Consider the following 15,303-nt stretch of genomic DNA (forward strand, 5'->3'; position numbering starts at 1 on the left):
CACCAGTGACCCGGGTCATGATCAACTAAGTCCTGCTGACATCATGCACCATGTGGTACAGTGTGATGCAACGGGCACTGTACGTCGGCGTACTTCCCCCAAATCATAAGAAAACTTCAGAGAGCCAAAATCTGAGGCCAGCCTACAAACACCTGATCAGTCCTCCAAAGTGTCAAGAGGAACAGAGGCTGAGCTGTTTTAGACCAGAGTGGACCAATGAGTTGAGTCAGCTTTAAGAACAGGGTACCCAGGATTGGGTCTTAAAGCCGAAAAGGACATAGGCAAGAAACAGATAAAATCTGAATGAAGTACATAATGAAGTTTAGTGTTCACCAATGCTTCTCATTTTAATAATTATACCAGCTCCTAGGATATGCATGGAAACTGAGTGAAGGATACTTGAGAACTCTGAATCATCTTTGCAACTTTTCTATAAACCAAAAATGTTTCCAAAAAGTTTATTTTAAAAGGAAAATTTTGCCCTGACTGGTGTGGCTCAGTAGGTTGGGCATCATCCTGCAAACCGAGAGGTTCCCTCCAGGTTCAATTCATGGTCAGGGCATTCAATACCTATGTTGTAGGCCTGAGCTGGGGGTATTCTAGAAGCAACCGATCAATGTTTCTCTCCCTCCCCTCTCTCTAAAAATAAATAAATAAAATCTTTTACAAAATAAAGAGAGAAGAGACAAATTTCAATAGTCTACATGACATCAGCTAAAAGACTTTTCAGCTACTTTATCAGGTGAGTGGGCAATGTCTCTCAGAGCCTACAAAAGAAAACACAACTCTCCCGGGAAAATTGGACGAAGGGAAGTAGAAGGCCTCCTACAGATGGGACTGGGTTAACAACAGACCTATGAGTGAGTGATCGAATGAATGAAGTCCAACAACCAAAAGTCAAAGAGCCTGATAAAGAACTGGGTGCAGAGGACTAGGTAGGGTAAAAAGAAGGCTAGCTGCAGTTTGGGTAGGTACAGGAAAAGGTCTGGGTTGTGTCAAAACAGAACTTCAGAGGCAATTATCTAACTAAAAACAAAAATTAAATGTAGAAGTTAGTTAACACCTTTGGTTAGCAGGGTCTGACACGGCATCAGCTGTTTTTTCCTTCAAGTATGTCTTCTGGTCTAAATTCCTTTACTCCCATTTCCCATCTTGTCTAATCTATGTCACCTATGTTTTGTTTTTCCAGTTCCCTGGCCTTCCAGATTCTGGCTTAAACTGGGCACAGTACAATGAAATTGGTTAGTCTATTTAATTCTAATTTTAGAAGTGAGCAAAACTATTAGATACACTGTTGGAAAAATTATTTCAATTTGAACTCTCAAAAAGTATACACCAACCTAGAACATTAAGCCTGACTTACCTACCTACAGCTAACAGAAGGGGAAAAATTCTCCCTACAGAGTGAACCAGACTTAAAATCATGAGTGGCCTCCTTACAGAAAATGCCACTGTCATGCTGGTAACCAGAGACCCCCTACCACGATTTATTTTTGCTGTGGTTGCCATCATACCATATCAGAATGCAGCTTCAGATCAAAGAGGTAAAATCCTACCATCCTGCATGCACAGCACAGGAGCTACAACCAACACCTTGGAACCACTGAACACCTCGCCTTCCCTCTCCACACATCTGTCCACAAGAAATATAGTGGGTGCAGTCAGCATTATGGAGCTTCAATAGCTGGTAAAATGCCCTATTTCTCTTCTCAATGAAAGATTTTGTACTCAGAAGGGGAAATTTTTTATTCTACTATGTATTTACCAAAAACTCTAGGTAAATTTTTATCTCAATAGATTTAAGTTTCATCATTAAAAGGGCAGATACATCAAAACTTTTATTTTTACAAGGAACATTCCCAAGCTTACTTTGCAAGTACATTTATCAATGCTGAAAGCAGCTACGGGACAGTCCCATAGAACGAAAAGGTAACAAAGTTACTTACTCCTAATCTCCACTGAAGAAGCACTTGCACAGTGAGGTTTTGTCTCTGGCATCAGGTGAGTGAACTCCACTGCCTACTTTTAATACTTCCTGTACTTCCATTTCTTCATCTGCAAAGATAATTGTACTCCCCTACCTCACAGGGTAGCTGTGATGATTAAATGAGTTACTATGTTAACAGTTCAGAATCATTCATAAATAAGAAGTGCCTGATAAATGTCAGCTTTTATTAATTTTTAAGGAAGATGGCTATGTAAAAAGGGATCTGCTTCTTCATATCTTTGATACCAGACCTGAAACTGTATGAGTTGTCATATATAGATTTTTCTGACACAAAGAAAAAAAATACCATATGTGGGGTTTTTTTTAGAATTTTTTATCAGCTCAAGAAATAATGGGACACATCCCCCAGCCAGCTACCAGATTTAAAAGATTTAAGTCAATCTGAACAAAAGAGAATTAGTTGACCTAGATATCTCCGGGGGTTTTTATGTTTTTAAATCAGGTGTTCACTTTTATCCAGAAGAACTGTGGTCACTAGGTATAAGTGGGTAAAACTGAAGCTACTTACTCAATACTCAAGTTCAGCAGAAGAATGAGAACATAAAAGTCAATTCTAATTTGGTGGAAGATGTTTATTGTTGACATGTACTTTCTAAAAGAGACTCTCTCCTTCACAGGAAGTCTGAAATCAAGCTGAATAAGCTTCCTACCTTACGTATTTCTCTTGCTGATAAGAACTGGTTGCAGTAGTCACAAAGGCAAGGAAAAAAGTCCTTTTAAAATAAAGGTGTGACACAGGAAAAGACCCTTGACTTCATTAATCATAAGAAAAATGTAAATCAAAACCACAATGAGCTAGCTACTACCAATAATAATAATAATAATAAAGCCAAAACACAGAAATAAGTAAGTGTTAATAAGAATGTGAAGTGGGAACTACTACACAATGCAGGTGAGAATGTAAAATGGTGAAGCTACTAGTGCATACTATGGAAAACAGTATGGTGCTTTCTCAAAAAATTTAACATAGAATTACTATATGACAAAGCAATTCCATTGCTGGGTATATATCCTAAAGAACTAAAAGCAGGAGCTCAAACAGAAATATGGGTACCCATTTTCATAGCATTATTCATAGAGGCCAAAAGGCGAAAGCAATGAATATGCAAAAGGTATTATATGAGGTCTGTCCAGAAAAAATCAAGCCAGTGTTAATATAACGAGAATGGGTTTTGTGCAACAGCCACATAACCTGGCAGCCAAGGAGAGTGGACTGGAATGCACATGTGTGAACAATGACTTCACTGCACTAGTCAGTGGGGGCAGTAGACCCCAGTGAGCAAGCATATATACTGTGTGGCTGTCACAATCAAAAATGACTGAGCAAACAGCAACGAATCTGTATCAAATTAGGCATTCAGCTTGAACGTTCCTCCGCGAAAGTATTCAGATGATTCCCAAGGCTGCAGCTATGGGCAACTGATGATTAGCAGCTTCATCAAACAGTGCGCTGGCTCAGACGTCACATCTTATACAGTTTTTTGGCAAAACATCAAGTCATCCAGGTGACTCCACCCCTCTACAGTCCAAATTTGGCACCCTCAACTTCTGGCTTTTCCAAAAACTAAAATCACCTTTGCAAGGGAAGAGATTTCACACCAAAGATGAGATTCAGGGAAATATGAAGGTACAAGTTCTGGAGAAGGATGGTGGTGGTAGCTACACAACAATGTGCACGTATTTAATTTCCACTGAACAACTGTACAATTTTTGTTATGTATAACTCAACTGTATAGCTTACCACAATTTAAAAAATAAAAATGTATAATGAAGAGTGACAATCATCCTCCCCATCTTCTCAGGAATCTCAGTCACTTGGCTCCATGATATAATGTTCAACTAGTCAAAAGATAGAAATTGCATTTTTCCTTTGGGTAATGACATTGGCATGCATGTAATGGTCTGTATCTGCCACACTATATAAAAGAATGAGACTTCTTTTTTTCCTTTGCAATCTCTTTTAGCAGACTGATGTGACAGTAGAAGGTATCAATACTTATTCAATAATAAAACTTATTTCTCTGCCCCCAAAATTAATAAGACAGATTTCATAAAAATGCAAATTAAACTTTATAAACTTTAAGTGAAAATATAAAAATGACAAAAAGTAGAAAAAACCAACATTATTTGTTTGTATATTTATCATATTATATTAATTTCATAACTCTGCACACTCGTAGCAGTAACATCATTGTTGAAAATCTAATTGCAAAATACAAGACATTAACATTTAAGTTCCAAAAGGCAGAAAACTGTACTGGAAAAACAATTTTTAAAAATTGTAAAAATAAATTAATTAAACAATGCAAAAAAAATTTAAGTTCCATAATTTAGAGAATCTCAGATTGACACAATTTATTTCAAGTTGGTGACATCTGCAAACTCTTTACTGGAATATTTTATCACTCACATAGGTACAGGCAAGTGAAATACCATAGTGTTCATGTTCATCTAAGCAGTGTGGTGCAGCAGCCCCCCCCAGTCTGGGCTGGCTGGCACTTCTGCTCCTGATCTGATCAAGGCACTGCATGACAAAAAGTCAACCCTCCAGCAATATACCCTCCAGTCTACTTTTCTACACCAACTGGCAAAATAACAAAAGCATGGTAGATTTGGTCTTTGTAAAGAAGCCAATTTACTCCAGAGACAAGTAGGAAATGCCAAATGACTGGGGTGGATCATGTTTCCAGATCACAGATCCTTCACTACTGCAGACTTACCATCATCTTTACAGATAATTCAGGGTGTCAAGTTCAACTCTATACAGGCACTGAGATGTCTAAAAACAATAGTTTTTATTGTTTTTAGACATCTCTATCAAACTTAGTTTGATAGAATCAGGCAAAACAAGAAAAATGGCTAAATTCAGCCAACTTCCCTACGCATTCACCTCTTTTATGTCTTCAGCACAGCTCCTAAGAAAAGAAGCATAACTTAGGTGTCACCTTTGTGTCAGGTAGCCACTGGGTTTGAACACAAACTTTCTACCATCTTCTGCCATAATACTGCTTTGTAGAGGGACTGAGTAGCTGGTGAGTCTCGAATTGGTTTACATATCCATTTATCACATGCATTTTAAAAGACCCACGGGACAACCAGGTAATGTTCTAAGTATTAGATAACAGGTAAGGCCATTATAGGACTTTCTACAGAAAACAAACATAATTAAAATTTTTTTAAATGGTACCAGCTACATAGAGACATTTGGAGCATTTTAGAATACTTTTATCTAAACTGATTCATTTATGCCTAATTGGTATATTTTTTAAAGATTTTTATTTATTTATCTTTAGAGGGGAAGGGAAGGAGAAAGGGAGAGAAATTTCAATGTATGGTTGCCTCTCATGCATCCCCCGCCAGGAACTGGCCCAGGCACGTGCCCTGACTGGGAACCAAACCATGATCCCTTGGTTCACAGGCCTGTGCTCAATCCACTGAGCTATACCAGCCGAGGCCTAATTGGTATACTTTAAAAATTTGGTCTATAAAGCCATTGGAAAATAATCTAATTTTTCAAATTCTAAAGTCCAGGAGTGTCCAACCTTCTGGCATCTATGGGCCACACTGGAACCAGAAGAGTTATCTTGGGCCACACAATAAACACACAAATACTAACAAAACCTAATGAGCAAAAAAGAAAAAGAAGGCTTTAAGTAAATTCACCCTTTGGTTTTGGGCGGCATTCATAGCCATCTATGGACCACCAATAGCCTGGGCCACATGTGGTCCGCAGCCATGGATTAGACCCCTGCTAACTATCTCCTCTTCAGAGTGAGGGCTGGGCAAAATGGGTTGAAGGTGTTTAAAAGACAGAAATTTCCAGTTATGAAATAAGTAAGTCTTGGAGATGTAATGTACAGCATGGCAACTATAGTTAACCATAATGTACTGTATATTTGAAAGGTGTTAACAAATAGATTTTAAAGGTTCTCATAAGAAAAAAAAATTATAACTATGCAAGGTGTTAACTAAACTTACAATGGTGATCATTTCACAATATATACAAACATCAGAGCATTATGTTGCATACCTGAAAGTAATATAATATTGTATGTCAATCATATCAAAAAATTTTTAAATAAAGTACCTCCTCTTATTACATGGTATTTGGCAGTTATTCTATGGTTGATTGCTCGCTAAGGCTGGAATGTATACTATGTGCTAATTTGTTTCTTTCCATTGTATAAATTCCCACTGTACAAAACAAAATGAAGAATGTGGGTCTAGAAACATTTAAGAAATGGGATGTGTATATGTACATATTTTAATTCAGAAAACTAGGTTGTAATTTTGATTACTTCTCTTCTTCATATACTTAGAAATCTCTATTTTGAACATTTATATGGCTTTACTAAAGACCCAACTTAGAATTCTTTTGTTCGCACCATGATTTCCTAGCCTCTGCACTGCTGATATTTGGGGGTGGTACTTTTTTGCTGTGGGGCTGTCCTATACATTGTAGGATGTTCAGCAACATCCTGGGCATCTGTACACTAGACACCCTCAAGTTCTGAACACTACAAATGTTTCTAGGCATTGCCAAAACACCCTCCAGTGAGAATCATCACACATTGGTCTTCAATGACTTGATTGTCCTATGGCACCAAGGTAATTTCCAAATGTTGACACAAGAGGACGACAGCTAGTTCCCTGACCTCACTAGACTAAGCTCCTTGAAGTCTTCTTTCCTGTTATAGTCACTCCTCATGCCTTGCCAGTATTAGCCCTTTAATGTTTGCTAAAGGAAGAAGAAATCATTACTGGGAACCAGTCAGAAAACAGAGTGTAAGAAATTTAAGAAACACTCTGTATTGGCTGATGTGGCTCAACTGAGCACCAGCTTGTGAGCAAAAGGTCACCAGTTTGGTTCCCAGTCAGGGCACATGCCTGAGTTGCAGGGCAGGTCCTCAGTAGGGGGCACTCAAGAGGCAACCCCACAGTGGTGTTTCTTGCCCTCTCTCTAAATATAAATAAATAAAATCTAAACAAATAAATAAATAAATAAAAACACTCTTACATAATGCCCATTGGTCCAGGTGTTGAAAGGAAATAATTTGCCTGGGTACATAGAATAAAGCAAGTATCTGATTGAAAAGTTGAGTGCCTACACTAAACATAGAACAGATACAGGGAGGAAAATTAGTCCCTGGCTTCAGCCAGCTTATAGTTTAGTGGGGGGAGATACATAAACAGACTGCAGGAACTACCACCACAAATACAGATGACACTGCTTGTGCTTCTCTGGTTCACCTCTCTAAACATCAGAAGAGACTCTGTGAAGTCTGGCATTTGATATGGGCTTTGAAGTATAAGTAAAATTCTGACAAGCAAAAATGGAGTATACAAGAGGGAGCAACATAAGCAGAAGTTGGACATTTCATGGGGAAACAGGAGTTTGGGAGCATTTAAAAGTACAGTAGAAAAATTGTAAAATATTAAGGAAGGTGGAATGGGTTCGGATTGCAGGGGGTGTCTAAAAGTCTCAATACGGCATTTAGATTAATGGTTTGTTTAAGTCACCGACAGGAGACTGACCCACCTGAGATGCAGTTCACTGGTGAGACAGCACATGTGAGAGCCCAGTCAGATCAGAGGCAATTCTGCATACTCCCCACAGTAAGACACGGTTTGATGAAATGGTATTTACCCTTAGCATATGTCTTGCATTCTACATTTTATTCTTTATCATTTTTTCTAGGTGCTAGTAAACATCCGATAATTTGATGTCACAATCCACCAATGGGTTTTCAAAGCATTTGTTAGACCTTTTGAGTATACTTGGTGAGTTCACAGGTTGGGTACTAGAAATGAGAAAGAGGGTAAGGAGAGACTGCTGGGCTAGGACTGACATGACACATTGTAGGGACTGGCAGGATGGGAAAATGAAACAGCAAGGATGACTAGGGTGGCAATGATCTAGTATGTACATATTTGTATATACTTTGTAGGGGTTGGATAAATTATGGAATATTATGCAGCCATTAAAATGCATTAGGACTGTAAGTATAAATATGGAAAGATTTTCCCCACATACTTAAAAAACTGAAATTCCTAAATAATATATTATATAATCACATTAACCTTAAAAAATTAAAAACTTGCCCTGGCTGGTGTGGCTCAGTACATTGAGCGCCAGCCTCTGAACCAAAGGGTCCCAATTCAATTCCTAGTCTGGGGCACATCCCTGGGTTGCATGCCAGGTCCCCAGTAGGGGACGCAGAACAGCAACCACACACTGATGTTTCTCTCCCTCTCTCTTTATCCCTCCTTTCCCTTTCTCAGAATAAATAAAGTCTTTAAATTTTTTTTAAAAAATTAAAAATATTGTGATAACATATTGTATAACGTATAATATAAAATATACATAGGAAGCTGCTGTGGAAACCAGTATAGTGATTCCTTGAGAAGTTAAACATAAAATTACCATATGACCCAGCAATTCCACTTCTGGGTAAAGACCCAAAAAACTGAAAGCAGACACTTGAACAGATTCTGTATACCCATGTTCATAGCAACATTATTCATTATTCACAATACCCAAAAGGAAAAGCAACTCAAGCATCTGTGGAGGGCTGGATGGATAAACCAAATGTGGTCCATCCATACAACGGTGTTTTATCAAACCTAAAAAAGGAAGAAAATTATAACACAGTTTTACAATATGGATGAACCTTGAAGACATTAGGGCAACTGAAATGAGCCGGGCACAAAACTGGTACACTGAAAGAAAATAAGTATTTTAAATGGATGACTGGTATAAGTTATAGTATGGTCAACTTTGAACCCTAAGTTTTGCCTGGTCAATTGGAGGTGTTTAAGAATAAAGTATACTGCCAGTTTTCAGTGTCTCCTGGATAGGAACTATGCCACTCCCATTCTAAGTGGAAAAAAGCAGTAGAGGTGTTTTGCTATCAAATCTTACCTGAAAGTGAACTGAGGGTAGGCACCCCCACCCAAGCATTCTTACACAGTGAGACTGAACTTTGACTTCAGCAAGGCATTTTCCTCTTTGAGAAGGTTACTAGTTACCTGTCCCCAGGTATCAATCAGCAAGCCCATTTCTTCCCATATAAATGCTGGAGTAATAAAATGCTGGGGGATTAAATGACAGACAGTTCTGTGAGAGAACCTAGCAAGGACCTGGCACCCTACAAATTAGTCCTCCTGCCCCCATCAACTACGCAAGAAAAGAGACCATCATCCCCAAATCTCAGGCCACGGTCAAATTTCATATTCTTCTGATGACTTGAAACAGCAGTGCTTTATGTAAGATATAAGTAAATACACCAGAGCACTGGTTCAGGACAAGATCTGAAGAACCTCATCATAAACGCACAAAGGAACAGTTAGGAACACTCCAGGGATTTAATGCCACTAAGATTTTTAAATAACACGAGTCCTTCGCTAAGTGTCAAAGGTTATGATAACTCAAGACACACAAGAGGAAATGCTCCTATTAACCAGCAGAAGCCAAATTCGGGCCAGGCACTTGAGTTACCTAAACAAAATTAACTGAAATGCAGGCCAACTTCTAATGGTTNGATGACTTGAAACAGCAGTGCTTTATGTAAGATATAAGTAAATACACCAGAGCACTGGTTCAGGACAAGATCTGAAGAACCTCATCATAAACGCACAAAGGAACAGTTAGGAACACTCCAGGGATTTAATGCCACTAAGATTTTTAAATAACACGAGTCCTTCGCTAAGTGTCAAAGGTTATGATAACTCAAGGCACACAAGAGGAAATGCTCCTATTAACCAGCAGAAGCCAAATTCGGGCCAGGCACTTGAGTTACCTAAACAAAATTAACTGAAATACAGGCCAACTTCTAATGGTTAAATAATTATTACATACTCTTCTAAGTCAAAAAAAGATTTCTTTAAGCAAAGCTGATGGGAAAGTAAAACTTTTCTGTCAATTTACAGACACCTAAAGAAAAATAAGATGGTAGATTTTAATAACAGAAATGCCTCATATACCCAATATTGCACAGAGGTGTTCATGCCAACTGTCATGTTTAAGCTTAAAAAAAAAGAGGACTGATTATCATACAGTAAAATTTCCTTTTGATGTGTAGTTCTATGATTTTAAAATATGTTACCACCACTAGCAGCAGGGTACAGAGCAGCCCCATCACGGCAGAAAACTACCTCCTACTGTCCCCCTTTATCTGCAACCCTCCTTTGCCCTTCCCCTCTGGCAACCACTGATCTATCCATATCACTATAGTCTTATCTTTACAAGAATATCACACCAATACAACCCTATCTTTTGAGACTGGCTTCTTTCACTTAACATAAAACCTAAAAGATTCACCCAAGTTGTTGCAAATATCAAAAGTTCCTCCCTTTTTACGGCTAAATAGTACTGCAGAGTACAGATGTACCAGTTTAACTATTCACCTATTAAAGGAGATTTTAGTTGTTTCAAGTTTGGGCTATTATGAGTAATGCCGCTGTGAGCATTCTTGTATGGTTTTTGTGTGAACAAAAATTTCATTAGGTAAATACCCAGAGGTAGGATTGCTGGATCATACCATAAATGTGTATGTTGCACTCTATAAGAAACCAATGAGCCTTTCTCCAGGGGTGTGGTGCATTCTTGCATTCCCACCAGCCACATCTATACAGAGGTGGGGGGATTCCAGGTGGTAAGCATTCTTGTCAGCACTTGGTATTGTTGGTGTTGCTTATTTTAGCTTTTCTTAACTGGTATGTGGTGATACGTCATCATCGTTTTAATTTACTTAACCATTTTAATGGGCAGCTTTGAAAAATGGTACATACTACCTTAGTCCCTTATAGTAAAAATTCTTCTGACTCAAAATCAGCCCTTTATAAAGGAGCTATGGAAGTACATAGGGTTGCTTTTCTAAAGTAACCCCCCGATTATACCTTTTTTAATAGTTTTTTAAATCTCCCTTGGGAGGTGTCACTTCTTGTTATTAAAGGTGCTCCTGTTGGCAGACTTTCCTCTGCACTCTTTCTCAAGCTGAGTTTAGATAACGGCTTATCAGAATTATATCTGAAAAGGAGAGGGGAGCATATGAGGAAAAGAACTTGATTCTTCACTGAGCAAAGAAGAAAGCTTTTTTTCCTTTTTCTTTTTGGGTCACTGTACCCAAACTCCTGATCTCTCCTTTGGTTGCTAGCATAGTAGTTAATTTTCTTTAGTATTTCCAAAAAGATGAGGCTGCCAGATAGGTAGCCACCAGATCAGTCATTACCATATTAATCTATGTAATTAACACTATACTGTAATTATATATTAGGAGTTAAAAGTTTATCTAAAGCAAAGTAATGATAGACAATATTATCTTGTGTCCAGAAACCTAAGTGGAAAAAACAATCTTACATATAGTTTAAAGTTTTCAAGCACTTATTCACACATTGGTCAAAATTCTGAGTGCCTAGAAGGTAAGTGAGACATTCACAGGGCACCATCATAAATATAAAGAAATAATACAATTTAAAAAAATCTTTCAAAAGATACAGTGACTGTACATATACTAATTTTAATCCTAATGTTTACAGTATTCCTCTGAAAATCACTTGATTAGAAAGCTCGTCTATCTTTCCAGTAGTAGTCTCCATCTCTGAACAAGATAAAATTGTTCACACTTATGACACCTAGAGTTGATTACCTCTGATAACCTGCCTTACTTCTAGGAGAGCCCAGGCTCCAGAGTAGAAAATGCCAGCAGCAGACCCTGGCTCTCACCCGAACTTCCTCAGAGAGGAACGCTGTGTCTGTGCCATGCTTACAGACCAATAGCTGTTCTGCCAGCAGCCTCGACCCGCAGACTTAGAAACCTTGTCACCAATTGCAACAGGATGGGGTGGGACTTCCGCTATCACTGTAGGCTTAGCCACCACCATCTCAGTGCAGGCGGTAAGGGACTGTAAAGAGTGAATTTCTCAAACTTTGGGCTTCAGCAGTTTCAGGTAGAAATGAAAGAAGGGAAAACAAATTGGAAAGAGAGTAGCAAGATCCAGAAAACTAACATCGCCCACAAAAGGAGAAAAAAAGAACTTTAAAGAAAAACAGTGAAAAAGGAAGCAAAACTCAAGTCAAGGATCAGTGATTTGCATGTTATCTCTGCCCTCAATGCTGGTCCTGAAGCTATTCGTGGCCCAGGTTCAGCTAGGTGCCCTCTGCCAAAGCAGGAGAAGCCACGGCCAGAGCTCTAATTACCTGAGTGCCCAGCCCAAAGTGGCAGAGTCCCCACTGTGCAGAGAGAAGTAAATCCTGGAAACTGATTACTACACGTTCTTCTCCCTGACTCAGAACTACTCCTTTTACAGCAGTCACACACAACCCAAGACTTAGTTCATATAAACTCTAAATCACAGAACTGATAAAACTTCATTGTGTCAAATGTTCCTATACTGCGAAATCTAACACACAAAAATCAGGCAATTTCTCTAAAACTGTCATCTTACAAGAGGCCAGGGCACTACCCTACGTTCTCAAGGGAGGCCAACTCCTCAGGCCTTATCCAGGTCACTGCCTGGCTGAGACACGGTAACAAACAGCTGGCGGTTTCCACCCACCCGCACTGGCTGGGGACCCCTTCCTGTCGCCATCTAGCCCACCTACCCCCACGAAAAACCTGTTGCCGTCCAAGCAGTGCTAGTCCGAAACGGGTACCTCGTCAAAGTTCAGGCTAGTCACCAGCCAGCCTCAAGTGTGGGGGAGCGAGCACTCGAGGATATCAAAGAGGGGGGCGCTGCATTCTTCGAGCCTGGTCTGCACCTACCCTGAGGTCCCGAGGGCCTCGAACCCCCGGGCACTCGCACCCGCCAGTCGGGTTCCAGGTAGCGCGTCCATCTTGAGGCCCGGCGGACAGGAAGGGTCTGCGGCCCAGACCCCAACAACCCTACATCCCGGGGTCCAGTGACCCTGGCATACCCTGACTCCTGCTCCCTTGACCCTGAGTCCCCCAACCTCGGCCGACACCTGTCTCAGCACACTCCGATCCCGGTCGCCCAGGACCCCGGAACCCCGGCGACCCCGGCCCCCCGCGCACACCCCACCCCCAAACCCCGGCCTGCCCCGCCCCCGGACTCCTAGAACCGAGTCCGACGCCGTCCCCGGCCCAAACTCCGGCCCAACCGACCCCAGCACGCCCGGACTCCCGCCCAGCCCGACCTGGGCCCCCGCCGCGCGCCTGCCGGCCGGCCGCACCTTGACGTGGAAGCGGATGAGCGCCAGGCGGATGCAGTGCGCCATGCAGACGGGCGGTAGGAACCAGACCTTGGGCGGCGGGGTGCCCTTGTTTTGGACATGGCTGACGATCTGCTGAGCAGTCTGGCGCTCGTTGCCCTGCCGCTTGACCCACTCATGCAGCCGCGCCTTCTCGAGCGCGCCGTTGAAGAAGACGAAGAGCTCGATGTTGCCGCCGAAGCAGGCCTTAGCCAGCGCGGCCAGGTAGCCAAGCATGTGGTTCCACTGGCCGCCGCTCACCCAGTCGGTGTAGAAGCCGCCGTAGAGGCGGTGCAGGCAGTTGTCGGCGTCCACCAGCAGGCGCAGCGGAGTGTGCGGGGGCCGCTGCCGCCCGCCGCCCACCAAGCTGCCCCGGGCCAGCTTCTGCAGTTCCACCGGCACCACGGCGCTCGGGCAGTGCTTCTCGATGTAGTCCTGGAAGCCCTGCACGCCCATGGCGGCGGCGGCGGCGGGCGCGGGGCGGCGGGGCGGCGGGGCCGGGGGCGGCGGGGCCGTGGCGCGGCCGGGCGGCGGCGGGTTCTAGGGGGGGCCGGGGCGGGCCGCGGGCGTGCTCATGGCCGCTGCGACCGCCATGTGCTGCTGCCTCCCAGGGCCATGGCGGGGAGGGACTGCGCGGTGCGCCGCTCCAGGCCCAGGCCAGGCAGAGGCGGCCTCTCGCGGGCAGGCGGGCGGGGGCGGGGGCGGGGGCGGGGCGGGGCGAGCTGACGTACGCGGCCGGCGGAAGGGGCGGTGCCGAGGCCTGCAGAGCAGGACCTGGGAGATCTGGGGCCTCTTCCTGCCGCCGGCCGGGCGGAAGAAGACAGCCCTGGAGAAAAGGCAGCTCGGCTGTACCGGCTCTGCACCGTGCCTGGGCTCTCTGGAGCTCTCTGGAAGAGGCGGCTGAGTCCCCATCCCAGTTCCCCAGACCGGTCAGGCTGCCCTCTCCCCATCCCCAGCCGAGAGCTGGTCACCCCAGGGAAGCCCTTTCTCGTCCTCGGGTCGTCACTCCGGCTGTCCCTTTTTGTCCCCAGATCCTGTCACCCCAAGGAAACCCTTTCCTGCCCCGGATCCAGTAACTCCGAGGAGGGTCTCTGGATCCGGCCACCCTGAGGGGCCCCGTCCCGGGGAGCTGGTCACCCTGAGGAAGCTGTTTCCCTTTTTGGGGTCCGGTTGTCCCAAGGAGGCCCTGTCTCGTCCCTGGTCACCCTGAGGAGGCCCAGACATGTCCCCGTAGTCTGGTTATCCAGAGAAAGCCGGTCCCTCTCTAGGCGGGACTAGTGCCCTGGCCGGAGTGATGCGGAAGGAAAGGTGGGCAGGCTGGTCAGGAGCTTGGAAGTTGGGTGCCCTTGGAAGGGAGGAGCGAGTAGAATCCTCTGTCCCAAGTGGAGAAAGATTGTGTCGCTGCGCTTTGCCACTGGGTGTAGGTACCGAGGTTTGGAAATGATCACTTGCTTCCTCAACCTTAATCGCGATGGTATTTTAACTTAGAAACCACTCTCCAAACTTCCAGTTGTTCACAAGGAGGTGAAGTCCTTAATGAGGGGAAATTGAAAAGGTGTCGGATTGACCCCATCTTGCTGGATTTACGGCTTTCCTGGATGAAATAGCGGGCTTTGGGGAGCGACCAGGGGCCCACTGGAGCTTCCTGTTGGGGAGCAGGGTTCCCTACAAGTAGTTCTGACTGAAGCCACTCTGGGTTTACTGCCTGCAGGAGCCTGAGTCTTCCCTCTATTTTCGCACTGCTGACGGGTTTCCAGGGCCAGCCCCTGCAATAACAGATATTCTATAATGTCTAAGTATACAAGAAACCTTAGTGTCAGATAATCACAGATGAAACTTTAAAAGCAAGTCTGTTACAGCATATGAAATGCCTCTTATTGCCACTGTGAAAAAACATCTTTCCTAACTCCCTTTCGTGAGGATGTTCAGCCCCAGCTAAGGAGAGGGAATTAAATTTTTCTTGCTCTAGCCACATCTTCTGAAGGAGATCCATTCATGACTTATGTCCCAGAGCGCTGCTGTAATGGCTTTTAAAGTGAGGTTAATACTGTAAATATATTATGCTTCAATAAAAGATTTGTAAGAA

General features: G+C 43.1%; 1 protein-coding gene across 2 annotated transcripts in view; it reads right to left on the reverse strand.

Moving 5' to 3' along the window:
- Positions 1–13,898, reverse strand: part of FAM120A (family with sequence similarity 120 member A) — a 130,727-nt gene extending 116,829 nt beyond the window's left edge. For both annotated transcript variants that reach the window (XM_037056231.1, XM_037056230.1), the window contains exon 1: positions 13,200–13,898. In XM_037056231.1, coding sequence (XP_036912126.1) covers positions 13,200–13,673 — 474 coding nt within the window. In that variant the 5' untranslated portion in view covers positions 13,674–13,898. The remainder of the gene's footprint in view (positions 1–13,199) is intronic.
- Between the last annotated feature and the right edge of the window lie 1,405 nt (positions 13,899–15,303).

Source organism: Sturnira hondurensis, unplaced genomic scaffold, assembly GCF_014824575.4.
Source record: "Sturnira hondurensis isolate 20B ecotype Veracruz unplaced genomic scaffold, ASM1482457v3 Scaffold0008860, whole genome shotgun sequence".
In the NCBI taxonomy this organism is placed as follows: domain Eukaryota; kingdom Metazoa; phylum Chordata; class Mammalia; order Chiroptera; family Phyllostomidae; genus Sturnira; species Sturnira hondurensis.